The sequence below is a fragment of the Tubulanus polymorphus genome, chromosome 7 (assembly GCF_964204645.1).
Source record: "Tubulanus polymorphus chromosome 7, tnTubPoly1.2, whole genome shotgun sequence".
Taxonomy (NCBI): Eukaryota; Metazoa; Nemertea; class Palaeonemertea; order Tubulaniformes; family Tubulanidae; genus Tubulanus; species Tubulanus polymorphus.
In genome coordinates, this window is record NC_134031.1 from 1,736,786 (window position 1) to 1,753,786 (window position 17,001).

The window sequence follows — 17,001 nt, forward strand, 5'->3', positions numbered from 1 at the left end:
ACCAACTCCATTTTAATAGGTTAAACAAAACGAACTAAAAAATTCTGAGATGTTAAATGATTTTATTGTTCAATGTCATGATTAATTATACATAACACAAAAAATAAATTCTGACTCTTATTGATTATAAACTAACCTCTTAGGCTTCAGATAAATATATGTAAGAAACTAGCTGATTACTGATACCATGAATTCATCGAGACAGATCTAAAGATTTGAGGTTTGAGACATCGGGTTTTGACTCGAAATTTGGGTCTTAAAAGACAAAATTGAATGATGCATATAGCATATAATATATAGCACAACAGCTACAGCGTTAGAGTAATTAATAAGGTGAGGACATTATCAATGGCTGAACAACCAATAAAACAACACCGATATCTCTCAGCAAATGCTCCATCTAAACCTTAGAGAGAACTGAATACATTGAAAGAGGTAGGAAAATTTTACGATAGTGAATTACACTACCATGAATTAATTATAAAACAAAAGAGTAAAATGCATTTGAAGGGGCTGCAATATCAATTCTTATGACACTATAAACAAATTAGCCCCATAGTACGAGTGTACGTTTTTGACGACATAAATAAAACATTTATATTCTTAGGAGACAAAGTTTGCATCATGAATAGTGGTTTGTTTGTTTGCGTTTTAACTGTTACTTCTTACACTAACAATTTTTCAAGGGAATTCAATTCATTTTTTTTGATGATTACATAGGCATCACTCTGCAGCCTGTTCCCTGCACCATTTGGACATTTGATTCCTCTGATACATATGCTCGTTCAGAGACTTCATGTTTTCAAAACTTCACAAAGAGACGTGCTTAATTGAAAATGAACTATAAAGATCCAAGGCCCAGTTTTATAGACTGGTATCATCTTTAACTCAATTGGAAATGAATTTAGTAAGCCTCCAGGTTAAAGTTAATACCAGTCTATAGAACTGGGCCCAGGGGCTGCAGTGGCTGAAAAGTTGGTTAGAGTTAACCAGTGGATAGTTGAAATAGTTGACAATTAAGTCTTACTATGGTATTCATCAGCAAGTAATCTTTAACCAACTTTTGAGCAACTGCAGACCCAGATATTTCATCAGCGCATTGTCAAGACTTTCACATTACTTTTCGAATGCCTGAAGGGCTGCTGATTGACACCTGATTTACATACATAATATTTAGAACATAATGTCAGAAAATAAGCGAGAAATTCCGTATTTTGTCGTTTGAACGCACAGTTTTTTTTACTGGTCCAGCGGTAATCGTTTTATGATGTGAATACCAGAATCGGTATAAACCGGATCGCTGATCTCGTTCTCTTTCAAATTAAACGACACTTCCTCAAACGGTTTCTGCATTTGGCCACGCCCGAACGGTCCGAGGTCTCCGCCCTTTTTAGCCGACGAACAATCGCTTTCGACACTCGCTAGATCAGCGAATGAAACTTCACCAGATACGATACGTCGACGAAATCCTGAAAAATACCGAGACAACAGTGTCACTTCAGACAGCCACTAGACGGCGCCACTTCTCCCCTATCTCCTTTTACTGATATACTTATCTCATATTCATCAGACTTAATCTCAATGATGACTTACACTTAGTAAATGGAATAGGCATGAATGAGTTTGCAGCAGGTGAATGGAGAACTGTCTTTGTTTCAAATATAAAAATTTATGTTTTTTTTTCACGAATCATGCGTTGTTTAATTAAAACGTGTGGTCACTAGCCTATATTAATTCCCGAGAGTTTTCCCATTTTTTACCAAAATTTGTCACATTCTCAGACTCTGAGTTTTCCAGGTCAGCAGCCACATTCACCAGAACTGTTCATAGGCAAGAATGAAAAATACCTTCTAATATTTCGAGCGCTTCCTCTTTAGATCTGGTGATAACGTCCTCTTTCCACGATGAAGGTCGCCTCGATTCAGCGTGTTTAACCAATAAATGAGCGCAACGCACCTACAAATATATACCATCATAATATATCCCCCAACGGTCGAGCAACTTACGCTTTTTTGGTGGGGAAATGGCATATTTCTAAAATAAACAAACCTGATCTGATGCTGGTTCGGTCGGTTTCTCCCACTGACTATGTTTCGTGTATGAATTCAGATAGTAGACTTTACCTGAGAAAAAAAGGACATTAAGTATTCAAAATTCACACCGTACGATATCGCCCCCTGCCGCCAATTAGGCGAACCAAATACAATTTCAAAGACGTTTTTACATAAATAAGGTAATTATACGTGTTAATTTGTTGCTTCGCGTCGACAGAAATGACGGGTACTATTATTTGCATCATCTAATGCAGGTATATGATAGGTATTTACCCGTAGACCGGCTATCTTTGGCTATCCATCCGTCGGGTAGCGGTCCAACATTGTCCGCCATTTTGATAATTCAATCTGTTACTAACTCGCCATCTATCGGCAAATGAACGAGCTACTTAATAAAGATGCGGTGACCAGTGAAGAAAAGGAAATAAAAGGCACACAAACTAATTTGCAGCTAAACGGGCCTGTTGATATTTAGGACTCTAGTAGGGCCTTTGTATCCAAAGTTTTCAATTTAGTCTGTCCAGTGTCGAGCATGTCCAGTGCTGTTTAGCAGGTAACAAGGAACTTCTCGCGGTTCTCGTTATCAAGTAGGTGGGGACTAAGCGTGTGACACTTATGGCTACCCTAAAAGCAAGCGAAACTCCTATCAACCCAACATTTTCCCAACAAGGCAAGCCCAACTAAAACAAAAATCAACCACTGAAAGAATTGAATTGATTTTAGATGGCAGCACTAGCCGGTATACGAACCGAAGATTTTTGCAATAGGGCGAAGTTGTTTTTATTTTGGGTAATTTAGACATTTTCTCGCTGTATTAATCAAAGAAAGCTTGTAAGAATGGCTGAAGGAGGCCATTTGACTCCTACAGCTGTCGCAGTGTCAGAAACAATCGTTAAGACTGATTCTTCAAGCGATCAGGTAAAAATAGTAAATCAATTCAATTTATTTTAATTTTAAAAATTAAAATATTGCAATTAATTTGCCTTTGGAAAACGTGAGGAATTTCCAACTTACTTTTGATTCCAATTTTCCTTTGATCTTGATATCTGTGAGACTGTGTATCTATTGAGTTCTGATAATATTTACAGCGTTTAAACTCTGCCCCTGATCTGGACCCGATCTGTCGCCTCCACTCTCTACTCAACTCTGTCCTGTGGACCCTCCTGTCGCTGGTGGATCTCACTTTTTGAATTTTGATTTGTAGGATTTGCGAAGTCCGAGTGTTGTCCTAAAGTTGCGCAAACCGAAAAACGATCGTAAAGTATCTTGGACCGACGATACGATAGACAACGAAATGCTCGGGAAAAAGAAATCTAAATGTAAGAATCATGAATATCTCGAAAAATCTTTTTAATTATAAACTCGGATTAATTAGTTCTTATCGTTTTACTTTCTGATAATCAGTAATCCGGTATTTTACAAGGCCTAGTAACTCATGGGTAAATCGTTTCTTGAAGCGAAATTAATTAAGATTAATCAACGCTGTTTTTCCAAGTGGCAACAAAGCGAGACATCGAAGCAGATAAGAATAGGCTGTAAAGCCTCAGAGTCGAAGTTATCAGGAAAAAAGTTGAGGGACTTGTCGTGATTGATAGTGAATGGATAAAACCAGTGACCAACTTCACTTTATCTGACAGTATCCGGTTTGCAATACTGGGGTTGGTCATTGATACTGGTTTTATTTATTCACCCTCAATTATATCATTTCCTATTCTAGTACCTAGCCGTCATTCCACAGTTGTAGGGAACCGGTAACAACAGCTGGTATTCAGACTAATCATTTCCCGGTGAGTTGAGTCAAAAGCCGCCCTCTGATCTCTTGTTGTTCGTTATTGTAGGTTGTTGTATTTATGAAAAACCAAAGTTATTCGGAGAATCGTCCGGTGAAGAGGATGATGATGACGATTGTACCGGACATTGTCGCGGTCACAAGAAAAAATGTTTCCGCCCTCAACCGGACTCAAATCAAAGAGGTCAGTTTTCATTCAACCCACTGAAATAGTTTACTGGATACTGAAACAAGAATCAGGAAATTAAAAGTTTTTCCTAAATTTGGCTGTAAAATCTGTCATATTTGAGAGTTGACTGGTGTTAGGAATCCACAGAAGATTGGACTGGTTTCACAGATTCTAGTGTATTTTGAGTGGAATTATTGAATTATTTGAGTTTCATTTAGCTGACTGAATTACTAGTCTCTAGACCGAAGTAAAGTCAAATTTCATTTGAAGTTAAAAATTGCTCAATTTGTTTCAACTCTATAACTTAATTTTGAACGAGAATCAAACAATTTAGTTTAACTATCGTAGAACCAACATTTGATGAATGAAATAATTAGATTCAATTTTCGATTATTTTGTAGGTGCAGATGATATGGATAATAGTGAACAACCCGGTGAAACGTAGTAAATCAAACTAGTCATCGGTGTGTTCGTCTAAAGCAGCACTCAGGTCGCCCTACGACGCGACGCAACTGAAGACCACGAGTTGTAACCGCGCTCAGGTCGCTTACAACTAGAACTAGAAGCGACCGGCAGCAACGGGATTGAAACGTTCAACGCTAATCAGTGCGCGCTCAGGTCGCCCTACGACCGTCGCTGCAATGCGCGATTCAATTGATCATGTGATCTGTTCAAAATGGCGCCGCCCATGTTCAATTGATCATGTGATCTGTTCAAAATGACTATAGTACTTCCCTACAACGCGGAAATCAGTTGCAGTAGCGCTCAGGTCGACAAAAACGCTGTACAACTAGTGGTAGTCGCTGCGACGCGTTGCTGAAAGTTCAACATGTTCAACTCATAGCGACTGGCAGTTTTTGCGTCGCCGACCCGTCGCTGTCAGTTGTAGACGCGCTCAGGTCGCTGCGACTGGGGAAAAACCAGTCGCTGACGATCGCTGCCAGTTGCTCGAACCAGTCGCTTCTAGTTGTAGTTGCAGTTGTAAGGGCGACCTGAGTGCCCCTTAAGTGTATTAGAGATCATGTTTAGAGACGTGTACAGTTCATTCATTCCTCCGCGTATACTGATAATCATAGAACGTGTGGACTATCATCCGTGTTCTCCCTCCCTGTTTTACGTACAACGGTTACCAAGGATCGGTGACGATCGGTGAATCGCAGAATTAACGTATCGCGCGCAGGGAATATCAGGGAAACTGCTAGCCGACTTCATTTACCGAACTGAATCTCGAGATCGGATATTTCCGTATGCAAAATCTTGAGGATTATTTTGATAGAAATTGAGGCAAGCAGGTTCGGGGAGAAGAGAGAGTCGGTGTTTATTTCAACTGCTGCGCATGTATTACTGCGGTACCAAGTATTGTACCTGAATAAATGATTTAATTGTGCTGAATGAGTGTTGACTATAAACGATGTTGTTGTATACTTGTAGCGCGAGTAGTACTGTATGTTACTGTGTAATACCAGGGTCCCTACAACTCCTTGAATCCTTGAAAACTCCTTGATTTTTGAATATATTTTTCAAGGTCCTTGAAAATCCTTTAATTTTGAGAAATATCCATAAACTCCTTGAAACTCCTTAAATTCTGGGAAAGTCCTATTAAAAATTTTCAAAAGGTCCTTTTCAGAAGACAGTGTATTCTATTATTCTTCACTGTGTGACTTGTGAATGAAAGTTGTTTCACTTTGAGATTTAGACATGTAAAACCAAAACGGCACACACAACAACTGATCAAAATTTGAGAAAAACATGGATTTTGTTTTTGAATTTTCGACTTTTTTTCCTTATATATGACCGCGAAAACCTCCTTGAATTTTGAAAATTACTCCTTAAAAAGTCCTTGAATTCTGGATACCAGGAATTGTAGGAACCTTGAATACGAGCCTACCTCGACTTGTGTCACGTGTGAATCTCTGTCAAATTGACATTCAATTCCATATCATAGCGATACGTCACGTGTTATACATGGTCTGGTCCTGAAATCTAATATAGAAATAAAGTGAGGTTCACTGTAGCTGGAGTCGGCCACAGGAACTGCGACATCACAATTGACAATAGTCGTTAAGATACACTATTTGAAAAAACCTGCCGGCCCATTTTACAGTCGTGACTTAAATGTAACAATGATCTTGAATCTTGAGACTCGTCTTAAGTTGATATGTTTTTTTTTAGAACTAAAAGCGTCTTTGATTGCTACTAGCTCCAGGTAATTGATACTGAATTTACCGGTATTCGACTATCTATTATCAATTGTGATGAGTCCTCTGTGATGTGTGACACAATGAATTATTTGTGATCTGAGTCGATCTTTTTGTTTCTTGTTTCTAGAAACCGTGTTTCATCATCAAACGAAACTTGCGCGAAACTCGAAGGTCGATGCATATGTAATATATGTAGAATATTATATTCGATAAGTTATTGAATTTGACTGTTTTTAGTTGTTGCGTTCTGATCTCGTTGTAACATTTCGTTATAAAAATCTCAAAATAATTAATCGCGCATCAGCTTTAATGGAATTACTCCTGCGGCATGTGAGGGTTAATAATAAGATGCCAAAGACGAACGATTGGAAACATCACAAATACAGTATTCTTGATAATGCCGGTATTCAGTGACTGTTAGAGTTGAACACTCTGAAGTGAATTTTGAAATGATACTTGACCTCTTTTGCCTCAGCTGGCCTGTTCCACGGTATAAACTTCGGTTCAGACTATATTGATTTAGACTCATCACTTCCGTGGAGCTGGGTCATTTTTTGTTGTTATCGAGTTTTAATTGATTGAAACAAATTGTATTGATTAAATTATACCTGTCTATATGTATATATATATATATAATGTAATAATCATTATCAATTGTAATTAGCTTTTATACAAATAGACTAATTTACCCCAAATTACAATTTTTGAGTTATAATTTTTCCCCTTTCCGGTGAAGGTTTTAAGGATTCCTCCGGTGACCTAGTTTGATGTGGTGGGGTAAGCATATCCTCGCTTGCCAGGGTTAGATTGCCTCCTGCCGAAGCTCATAGTGATGTAAGCTAAACGATGGCAAGCAAAGATACGAAAGGATTTCTTGACTTGTAAATCTCGTGGAAGATTCTGTTAGAGGTGACAACAACCGAAAAAATTGAAAAGGTTTTTGTGTACTGTAATGACATACACCGATTTTAATATTCATGTAAATATAAATGAGTCGGAACATCTTAACAGAGTGACACCAGTCATTATTAACAAACCGCGACCAAAGGGTTAAAACGCTGGTGATAATATGTGTGTAAATGACATAAAATAGGGCAAACGCTGATCTTTGAACATAAATTAAGCACTTGGTTTAAAACTTTTCAACATTTTTTTAAAGTTTTCGCGAAAAAAATTGCATTCAAATAAATATCTAACATCACCTGAGTTTGCACTGCATAAATAAATGCATCAAGAGAATTTGAATTTCGCGAGAAAACGTTGGAAAGTGGGATTCTAATTTTTGATACTTCATTATATACGTCTTTATAGAATTTGAGCACAATTTATGAATTTCAAACAGTTTTAAGCAAAGATCTCAAGGTTTTCTGAGTGCATACAAAATTTAAATCGACACTAGCTACTAGTAATATTGATATGAGAATTGTAGATATTATTTAACTGTGGATTTAGAACGTTTCTTCTTTGCTTTCGACGACATCTCCAAGCCATTTCAAATACGCCGGGTTACCTTGATCGATCTGAAAATATCAATTACAATCATTAAAAACTTCATTTATGCTTCAGCAATCTAAAGACGTGTTCTAAACTTTCTACTCAAGAGAATAGTAATGAATGTATCTGATATAAAAAACTACCTTTGAAGTGATCACTTCAGCTACGTCATATGGATGGTTAATTCTGAAAATAAACATCGAAAGATTTGACATCTTTTATCTCTATATCTAAACATAGCATTCATTTATTTCCAGTAGACAAAATGTCATTTTTCGTATTTGTTCTTTCTTTGTATAACAAAAGCACTAGTAAAACCATGGACTCGATTCGTCTTGTGGTAAAAAAAAACAAGTTATATTTAGCAAATTGAAGAAATGAATAGAATATGAATAGAAAGAAATTGAAGAATATTCAATTGGTTTTGGTATTTATAAATACATGTATACACTGTGGCAGCGACATTGAGTTCAAATAAAAGATCAAGGAATACAAAATTCCATGATATTTCTCCGACTCTTGACCAAAAACATCCTAATTGAATTATATAATATCTTCAGTGGAAGCTGTTTTTCATCAAGAGGTTCCTGTAAGTGTCACTCATCACCAGCAAGAACAACATGACATTAAAAATTCAAATTCCCTGAGTTTTCCTGGTTTTCAAGAAGAGTCAGAACTCTCTGAAGGGAAAAGAATCTGCAATTCCCTGATCTGTATGAACCCTGATTTAAGGTCATTTTTCTGAATCCAAGCAAAGTTTTTCATCAACAAAATAACAGCATAACTTACTTTACATATTCGGTCATATCATTAACTCTAGTTGTTCGTGTTTTGATCATCTATTCAAAAAAGATAATTGAGAATCAATCTTTCTGAAAGTGAAACAACTTAAACAGTATAGCAGCGGCAGTAGTTAGTTACCTAATCGTTGGTGGTAAGCTTTTTATAATCGGATGGGCTTATACCAACGTGAAAATATCCGATCGTGAAACTAAACCACAGACAGGTTACTGACTACAGCGGCAGCAGCAGTATCTCTTACTTACCAATAGAATTTCTTCATCAGTTTTGACTTCTCCTTCCCATTCATAAACTGATTCAACTTTAGGAATTATATTTACACAGGCAGCTAATTTATTTTTCACCAAACCGCTAAAAATGAAAACAAAAATTATGCCACTGACCTTGGATAAAAGAGCAGGATCCAGTTCCACAGTTCGGGGTTAAGATTTGACCCTGAGTTAACTCATTGAAAATGAACTAACTTTAACTCAGAGTACAACTGTGGAACTGGGTCCAGATGATTAGGGTTAGTGTCGAGTTTCAACTTGGCTTGTGAGGACATGGGGTGGCCTAGCTCTGTCAGTTATACCTGATATTGTTGTTAAAATGACCACCAGACGGGCAGCTGAACTTTTAACTTCAATTCATACGGAAACATATCATTGATAAAATCTTTCAGGGTATCAAGTCTTTTTTCTTCATTCAACTTGAGTTAAGTATTAGACTTTTTGTACACAGCATAAAATGGATTCAAAATCAATTTTATTTCAGCTGTCCATCTGTGCTCATCATTTTAACACTTATACCAGGTATGAATTACTACTAAAACTGAATGAATTATAGCACCCAACATCTGTTCAAAGCAAGTCTAAATAGACTTTGGCTGATTAACCCTACAGTTGCGGTTTGTCTCTCAATTTTCTCTTCATACTTACCTCGCAATGGTCTTAGCTTTTTCCATATTAGGGCACGTCACGTAAGCGATGGAATACGTTCCCGATGACGGTACTGTCGTCGCATAGCCGGATTTCGTAGCCATAGTTACTGCTGCGTGTCGAACTAATGATACTAAATTTGGCATAAAAATCGACAACAACAGAGTAAGACTTATCTGAAAAACAAATACAGAAAACACTTAAACATGTTAAAATACCCTGTCAAAAAAGGTCATAAAAATAAAATAGTTTTTTCAATTTATGTTTGACAAAAATGACAGTGACTGGAAGGATGTCCTTAATTTGATTAAATATACATCGCAATGCATTTGAATGCAATCATTGTATGAGTTTCTTGGCTTATTATTGCTTACCCAAAATATAAGACAACCCTTCAATCTAGCTGTCATCTATTGAATATCTCAATCGGTGTATTAGCCTATACAAACAGAACCGGAAGTACGCGAGTAAATATTTGGGGAATTCCCAGTTGGTGCTGCCACCTAGAATCAAGATGGCGGCGCCCATGAATTTCCAAAAATAAAACATTTTTCGTCGAAATTTCGAACATTTCCGGCTCCGGTCATAGGAGAGACCCAGATTTGAGATTGTGAAATATGTCTTCATCGTCTGGATAAACAGTAGAAACAAAGATCCACGCGAGACAGTGAATAAAATGGCGAGATTATTAGTTTTTGTGCTGTTATTTTTCATTCTTGTTGATGTTGATGTAGATACTGGAGTTGTTTGGGCCCAAACCGCCGGGCCTCGATTTATCCACGAACTAACAAAGGAAATGCACGCGATGGATTCGCTGAAGGATCCTAGAACACAAACAGATGTCATGACACATGTGCATGAATTTTATTCGAAAGTAAGTTAAGTACACCACAACACAAACGCGAGGTAGAATAGTGATTTTGGCAAAGTTATTAAAGCGAAGGGCGAGAATCGCAGAATGTATATTCGCTTACTTATTTGGGGCCGCGTATGTGTGACGTACACATTTTTTTCAGTTTCTGTATTTTTCTCTTTTGAAGACTTTCATCTATACTTTAAAATTATCATTTCAATCAATGTGATCTTGTACACAGGCATCGACTACGCTGAAATATGGCGGAATAACTCGTCTAATTTCACAAGCTGAGAAATACAACGCTAGTGAACAATGTCTGAATGATACAGCTATTTTCTTAAATGGACTTTTAAACAAAGATCTGCTTGCTTTAAAAAGTATGTATGAATCATAATGAAATTGAACTTAGTAATGAAAGTTTTGCCTATGATTCATGATATTTTTGATGAATGATTTAAATTTTCGCAACTATTTTCATATTTGCAGTGTTTGACGCTACTGGTAAACTGCCTGGTGGAGTTTTGACTGGTAACTTCAAATGGTTCGGAGATATGAATGAATGTATGAATATCAGTGGTTTAATTAACGGAACTGCCATCAGGGGGCAGTATAATACAGTACTACTCGGTTCATCCCTGGTAAATATGATCGATATCTTTTCAGCCGATTAGTCTGTTTTGGATTGTATATTTCATAATTGTTTTGTATCATTAAAATATTCTTTAAGATGACTATTAGGATATAGTAGTGGAAATCATCAAAAATAAACCATTACCGGTATCTTGTAGGTAATCAAGGAGTTTTCTTTGCGATTAGGAGATTTTCTGTTTATTGTTTCTTGTTGAAATTTCCAGTTTCCTAAAGTAGAAGTGATGATCGTACAGCTCGGTGTTGTAGTCGGGATTTGTCTTCCAGATTCATGTGATAATACCAGTGTACAAGCTGTATTGAATGCAGGTTAGTTTGAATCTGTTGTTATTATGGAGAAAAGATGCCGGGATGGAATGACCATTGACATCATCGGATTGATTACCTATATTTTGATTCTTTATTCTCCATGTTCTCTCTTATTTCAGGGATATCAATGCTTTCTAGTTCTGATTTCATACACGTCGACAATGTCTGGTCTAATCATGGATATCCACCACTAAGTGTTGGAGCCATTGTAGCTATGTAAGTAAAATGGCAAGACCTGAATAGCAAAATGGCTTCGTTTTTTAACCTCCAAAAGTCAGTGATTTAGTAAAAAAATGCTTAATTAAATTTAACTGAAATGAGACTGAATTATGTATTTTGTATTTTGCTAGTTGTATTACTGCGATTCTGGTAGTTTTAGTTTTGCTCGGTACTGTATATGATCTGTATCATCGATATCGCGTTCCGGGAGATCAATACATCGTGAATCATTCGACAGCAGACGCTGGTTTACAGGAACGTACCGGTTTACTGTCCGGGGTTATACGCACTGCTGAACAAGGCTATGGCAACAGAAGTAAGTTCATCACTGCAGACTGAAGTCTTACAGTATCAATCAGGGGCTTATTTCACTTCAAAAGTTACAAACATGTTTACTAGCTTAATCTAGAAATTGATTCATTGATTCACTTTCTTGTTTTGTTTTATTTAAAGGCTATTTCTATTTTCTGCTAAGTTTTCGTCTATTCTTCTAGGAAGAATTTTACGTAATTTACGCCTACGAAATAAAGGATTAATAAATGAAAATAAACAGTTCGGTTGGTATATAAACCACCACAACCTCACTTATTTCCCGTTCCAATAATTTTCTGATATGATTTAACATTCAACTTTTGATCTCTAAGAGAAATTCAGTCAATTATAGCTTATATGTAATTTTCATCATCCCTTCATCAAAATCTGATGGCAATCAGGGAAATCTCAGGGAATGAGATAAATTTTGCACAAAAAAACCCTGGAAAACTCAATGAATTTTGATGTATCATTAACACACATTTATTTATAAATGCGTCATTCATGAAAAATTAAATTAAATGGTAAATTTTAAACCAAGAAATTCCTTGAATTTTGTTTAATCACATGGAAAAATACAGGAAATTTGTAAATAAGCATCCACCCCAGTTTTAGAAAAAGTTATTTTCCGATTGTGAGTAATTCTTTTGGAAAACTTCCTAAAAAGCATTCAGAGAATATTGAATAACAGTGTTTAACATTGATAGAATTATGTGTTTATTTCAGGATTGACTTGTCGATTCATGATTGCGTTTTCAGCCGTAACGAACGTACTGAAAATATTCGATACAACTCAACCTCGAGGCAGCATTCCTACGCTTCACGGGATACGAGTGTTGAGCATGTTATGGATTATTCTCGGTCACACATTCGCAATTTCTGCAGGAATTATCGGTAAGAGAGTTGTACAAGGTCATCAGGACCCTGTTCTACAGTTGCTAGTTTTGATAACTCATTGACATTGAACTAAACTAACACCAATCTTACTCGCAGCTGTAGAACTGGATTCAGTTCATGGGTTTCTAATCATAATTTCCCTGATGTTAATTTGATGTTCATCTTCTTTCTTTTTTAGATAATTTACTAGAAGCGACTGGTATTATTAAAACGTTCACATTCCAAGTGATCGGAAATGGTACATTTTCTGTTGATACGTTCTTTTTCCTGAGGTAAGCAATTGAACCCCTCGTGAGGATCTCACGATGAGGATTCTTCAACGCGATCTGACATGGATTTTATTGCCGTTCTAGTGGATTATTGGTCGGTTACGTCACTTTGAATCATTTGAAGCAGAATGACGGCGCTTTAAAATGGTGGAAGTTCTATTTCCATAGATTCTGGCGGTGAGATGACCATTTCAAGTAGACAACAAATTTATGTTTTTTGGTCTCGTAGTAATATACATAGTATTTATTCGCAAACAAATGTTTACATTTTGAAGGAAAAAGAGGAGAAAACTCATAATTTACATCAGTTTACAGTACAGACAAAAGAAACCATTCAAATAATCATATATAGCTAATCAGTACAAATATCATCAATTATTTGCTGCACATTGTGAAATTGATGTTTGATTGTTCGTGTATTTTCAGTTTAACACCTGCTTACATGTTTATCGTGATGATCTACGCGACTTTGACCGGATATTTCGGTAATGGTCCGATGTCGCCGATACTACGAGAAAGCGATTACGTCACATCATGCAACAAATACTGGTGGACGAATTTACTGTATATAAATAATTTTTACCCGCAACACGAAATGAAACAGGTAGTTACGTCTATTCTATCTGAATACACAGCTAACTGACTTGACCTTTTTCAAGCATATCAAGAAGGGTTTCATTGGTATTTTTAGTGCATGGATTGGAGCTGGTATTTAGCTAATGATATGCAGTTTTATGTGATCACACCTCCACTATTGATTTTACTGTACAGGTATAGTAAAATGATACAGCGATTACTGAACTGAAAATTGATATCTTCTACGGCAAAAGGCTTGATATTTACCATTTGCTTGATGTGCATTCTGATAGTATCTATTTTTGCTGTGAGTACCCAGAACAATACACATATTATTTGTAAATTTTTTGATGAATAGATATCGTAAAGCTGGTATTATAGTCATAACGCTACTAATAACCGCGACACTGGTGGCTAGCGGATGTCTGTCACGATATTTTAATCTTCCTCCTGTCATGGTTGCCGGAGTTACCGTGCAAAGGTAAATGAAAAATATTTGTTATGTGTTGATTTGAGGTGTTGGTGTAAACAACTAATTGAAACAAACACAGACTGTGGCAATATCTATCCTTGGGTTTGGACCCAGTCACACTTACGGTAGTTTTATCAGCAGGCTTCTTACAGATCAGGGAATTCTGACTCTTTTCTTCTCTTTAAAATTATGGGATTTTTGTTCACAAATGATTTGAGGAACCTCTTGATAAGTATCAGCTACCACTGAGAATATCTTGATTTAATCCGGGAACTTATGGTCGAGGGTGAGGGGAAACCAGGGAAATAACTGAATTTTGGATTTCGTAATCTGTAAGAAGCCTGTACTGTCTATCTGTAGTAGTTCTATCTATATAAATAAATCTGGATGATTTATTTTCTTCTAGGCCACTGCACTCCAATCAAACAGCTAGTGATCTGGTTTGGGATGTAATGTACAGTAAACCATATACACGCATAGCTCCATATTTACTGGGTTTATTAGTCGGTTCGCTGCTGTTTCTTACTGAATGCAAGAAGGTTTTTAACTGGAATAAGGTAAGAATTCTAAGCTGAATTTTGATCGATTCCTTCAGATTCTAGAACTCTCTTCTGGCATGTTCTGGTGGAATATGAAATGTATATAGTGAAGGCCTTATCAGTGATTTACTGATTAATTTGGCATTTTCCTTCATACCAGTTTTTCAAATTAAATGCTCCTAAAAATATATTCAACTTGTTACTTATAACACTTTTCAGAGATTGGCAGCCCTGCGCGGTTATTCATTACTTACTCATTACTTGCTCTTTCATCTTTGTAGATATTGGTGTTTATATTGTGGTTGTTAGTGGCGATTATGAATTTGTCTGTGATATATGGTTTCTATGGAGATATCCGAAATGGAACACCGATAACGAGTACCGTCAGCGCATTCTATAACGCGTTCAGTAGATTAGCCTGGTCAGCAGGTGTCGCTTGGGTCGTCTTCGCTACTTGTCACGGATTTGGAGGTACATGTACATTAGAACACAAAAGATGTTCCAACTCTCGATGAGCATAGTTTCTCTTTAATCTATGATAGCAATCTATCAGTAGGATCCAGTTCAACAGACTTGACTCTAGAGCTAAAATATCGAAAATGAATTACATGTTATTTTAATCTACAAACGTAACCTTCAATTGCGGAACTGGATCCTATAGGCTCCGCTATCAAGATGGATATCATCGACTCAGAGATAAACCGTTCAACTTGGGATTTTGTTGAAATATTTTTCGGAACCTACATTCAACTAGGATATCACTCTCAAGTGTGACTGGTGGCAGTCTACTCTATTGATCTTTATTTTTGAAATGTGTTTTTGTCTATATTTTAGGTCCCGTAACGAATATTCTGTCGAGTAAATTGTGGATTCCATTCAGTAGATTAACGTACTGTGCGTATTTAATTCATCCCATGTGGCTGATTGTCTTTAACGTTACTCAACTGAAACCGATTCATTTTACTAATTTTAACATGGTAAGCATATTACAATGTGTAATCATGTATCCAGTGATTTGTTCCCGCATGTGCCAAAGAACTGATTGCCTCGGATTTTCAAACTGTGATCACCCATCTTTGCTCCGATTGTTCTTGATGGAATCCTGATATTGCTGAAACAGTAAATTAAAATTCTCTTGACGGTACAATATGTGAACTCGTTGAAGTTGGAGAAAGAATGGGTCCTTATTACAGGAGTTGGAATAAGAAAATTTTTAACTACAGTAGAACTCGCTTAATTCGGATTTTTCAATCCGAATTTTCGCTTAATCCAGAAGAAATATTTGGTCCATTTAACCTGGACGCATGTAAACTATTTCATAATTCAGATTTATCTGAATTAAGTGAGTTTCACTGACATATTGTTTATGCAAAGAGGAAGCGTCTGCTTTACTCGGTCCCTTGAGAATCCGAGGCAAGTCGAGTCTACTGAATGCAGTCTCGAGGGGTTTAACATGTACGTATAATAATGTGTGAATTTATTTTTCAGGCTGTATTGTTTTTGGCTCATTCTGTCGTGTCGTACGGTTTGGCTCTGATTCTTGCTCTGTTAGTCGAATCACCGTTTCTATCCCTCGAGAAACTCTTCCTTAAACGCACCTGAAACTGTGTAGCCTCATCCTCAACAACGAAACCCTCAGACCGGAACGATGATGGTGATTATGATGAGATAATTGCATGTTGTCATTGATACAGATTTTAATATTTGGGGAAAAAATATACTGTGCAACTAACTAGCAAGATCTGGAAGAAACCCAGAAAGATGGCTGCCTACCCACAATTTTCTCAGATATGATTAAATTTCCAGGGATTGTAGTGATATGACAACTTCTATTTCAAATATTATTGCGTTCTGTTGTAACAACAATTTAAAATGGTTGTGTATTTTGAAATTACTTGGATTGGATTATGATGGTAATTTATCGGAGGCAGCCACAAGTTCAGGACCCAGTTCCACAGTTGCAAGTTAGAGTTAACTCTGAGTTAAAGTTAGTTCATTTTCGATGAGTTAACCCAGAGTCAAATCTCAACTCACAACTGTGGAACTGGACCCTGGCTTTTTAATCGGACTATGAAAACTCAGAGAAGCATAATTTAGATTAATTAATAAAACATATTTTAATACATTGTTGAAACTGAAAATCGGCAATACATTGCATAGAAGAGATATAGATTCTTTAATTGGTTGTTGATGAAGGATGTTTGATATATAGCGCATTACATTACAGAATCTACATCAGGCTAAACAAAAATGATACCTTGTTTCTCCGCAGCGGCCGGGTCATTTTTGTAAAATATGATAAAATTTATAAACAGTTCGTTTCTATAGCGGCCGGGTCTGTTATGGTTAAATTGATCACGATTTTAAAAAAAAGTAACGTATAGGGTAGATAGGCGGCCGGCCGGGTCAACATTTAAGCTCAGCAGAGCGGAGAAACAAGGTAGCAATTTTTTTTAAGCCTTACCGGTATATATCATTG

At 36.6% G+C, this 17,001-nt stretch overlaps 4 protein-coding genes across 6 annotated transcripts; 2 read left to right on the forward strand and 2 right to left on the reverse strand.

The window, feature by feature from the left end:
* Nucleotides 1-50: 50 nt before the first annotated feature.
* LOC141908286 (peptidyl-prolyl cis-trans isomerase NIMA-interacting 1-like) lies at nucleotides 51-2,420 on the reverse strand. Its single transcript, XM_074798266.1, has 4 exons — nucleotides 2,328-2,420; nucleotides 2,050-2,123; nucleotides 1,848-1,956; nucleotides 51-1,469 (listed from the first exon to the last, which is right to left on the reverse strand). Exons 1-4 carry the CDS (start codon nucleotides 2,386-2,388, stop codon nucleotides 1,240-1,242), a joined length of 474 nt encoding a protein of 157 aa, XP_074654367.1. The 5' UTR covers nucleotides 2,389-2,420; the 3' UTR covers nucleotides 51-1,239.
* A 370-nt stretch (nucleotides 2,421-2,790) lies between these two features.
* LOC141908504 (E3 ubiquitin-protein ligase PPP1R11-like) lies at nucleotides 2,791-6,899 on the forward strand. The gene is made up of 4 exons (XM_074798589.1): nucleotides 2,791-2,972; nucleotides 3,259-3,373; nucleotides 3,893-4,027; nucleotides 4,414-6,899. Exons 1-4 carry the CDS (start codon nucleotides 2,892-2,894, stop codon nucleotides 4,455-4,457), a joined length of 375 nt encoding a protein of 124 aa, XP_074654690.1. The 5' UTR covers nucleotides 2,791-2,891; the 3' UTR covers nucleotides 4,458-6,899.
* Nucleotides 6,900-7,150: 251 nt separating this feature from the next.
* Nucleotides 7,151-9,898, reverse strand: LOC141908018 (protein CutA homolog). The gene is made up of 6 exons (XM_074797787.1): nucleotides 9,800-9,898; nucleotides 9,426-9,601; nucleotides 8,754-8,859; nucleotides 8,497-8,546; nucleotides 7,851-7,893; nucleotides 7,151-7,733 (listed from the first exon to the last, which is right to left on the reverse strand). Exons 1-6 carry the CDS (start codon nucleotides 9,833-9,835, stop codon nucleotides 7,662-7,664), a joined length of 483 nt encoding a protein of 160 aa, XP_074653888.1. The 5' UTR covers nucleotides 9,836-9,898; the 3' UTR covers nucleotides 7,151-7,661.
* LOC141908017 (nose resistant to fluoxetine protein 6-like) lies at nucleotides 9,894-16,671 on the forward strand. 3 transcript variants are annotated; one of them, XM_074797783.1, is made up of 17 exons: nucleotides 9,894-10,299; nucleotides 10,520-10,658; nucleotides 10,768-10,919; nucleotides 11,136-11,238; nucleotides 11,358-11,454; nucleotides 11,589-11,773; nucleotides 11,952-12,014; nucleotides 12,496-12,663; nucleotides 12,845-12,938; nucleotides 13,020-13,112; nucleotides 13,362-13,539; nucleotides 13,627-13,706; nucleotides 13,870-13,992; nucleotides 14,390-14,540; nucleotides 14,804-14,993; nucleotides 15,357-15,499; nucleotides 16,011-16,671. In XM_074797783.1, the coding sequence occupies exons 1-17, from the start codon at nucleotides 10,102-10,104 to the stop codon at nucleotides 16,122-16,124; spliced, it is 2,271 nt and encodes a 756-aa protein (XP_074653884.1). In that variant the 5' UTR covers nucleotides 9,894-10,101; the 3' UTR covers nucleotides 16,125-16,671. The 3 variants fall into 3 exon arrangements, with proteins under 3 accessions (XP_074653884.1, XP_074653885.1, XP_074653886.1); XM_074797785.1 differs by lacking the exon at nucleotides 9,894-10,299 and adding an exon at nucleotides 10,340-10,413; XM_074797784.1 differs by lacking the exon at nucleotides 11,952-12,014.
* The last annotated feature ends 330 nt before the right edge of the window (nucleotides 16,672-17,001 follow it).

Coding starts and splice junctions, on each gene's coding strand:
- LOC141908286 (XM_074798266.1), bottom strand. CDS start 2,388: ATGGCGGACAATGTTGGACCGCTACCCGACGGATGGATAGCCAAAGAT. Junction 1,957..2,049: donor CCGAACCAGCATCAGATCAG/GTTTGTTTATTT, acceptor ATATATTTGTAG/GTGCGTTGCGCTCATTTATT. Junction 1,470..1,847: donor AGCGCTCGAAATATTAGAAG/GTATTTTTCATT, acceptor GGTATTTTTCAG/GATTTCGTCGACGTATCGTA.
- LOC141908504 (XM_074798589.1), top strand. CDS start 2,892: ATGGCTGAAGGAGGCCATTTGACTCCTACAGCTGTCGCAGTGTCAGAA. Junction 2,973..3,258: donor CTGATTCTTCAAGCGATCAG/GTAAAAATAGTA, acceptor TTTGATTTGTAG/GATTTGCGAAGTCCGAGTGT. Junction 3,374..3,892: donor CGGGAAAAAGAAATCTAAAT/GTAAGAATCATG, acceptor TCGTTATTGTAG/GTTGTTGTATTTATGAAAAA.
- LOC141908018 (XM_074797787.1), bottom strand. CDS start 9,835: ATGACAGCTAGATTGAAGGGTTGTCTTATATTTTGG. Junction 7,894..8,496: donor GATATGACCGAATATGTAAA/GTAAGTTATGCT, acceptor GTTTATTTTCAG/AATTAACCATCCATATGACG. Junction 7,734..7,850: donor CTGAAGTGATCACTTCAAAG/GTAGTTTTTTAT, acceptor TGATATTTTCAG/ATCGATCAAGGTAACCCGGC.
- LOC141908017 (XM_074797783.1), top strand. CDS start 10,102: ATGGCGAGATTATTAGTTTTTGTGCTGTTATTTTTCATTCTTGTTGAT. Junction 10,659..10,767: donor AGATCTGCTTGCTTTAAAAA/GTATGTATGAAT, acceptor TCATATTTGCAG/TGTTTGACGCTACTGGTAAA. Junction 12,664..12,844: donor AATTTCTGCAGGAATTATCG/GTAAGAGAGTTG, acceptor TTTCTTTTTTAG/ATAATTTACTAGAAGCGACT.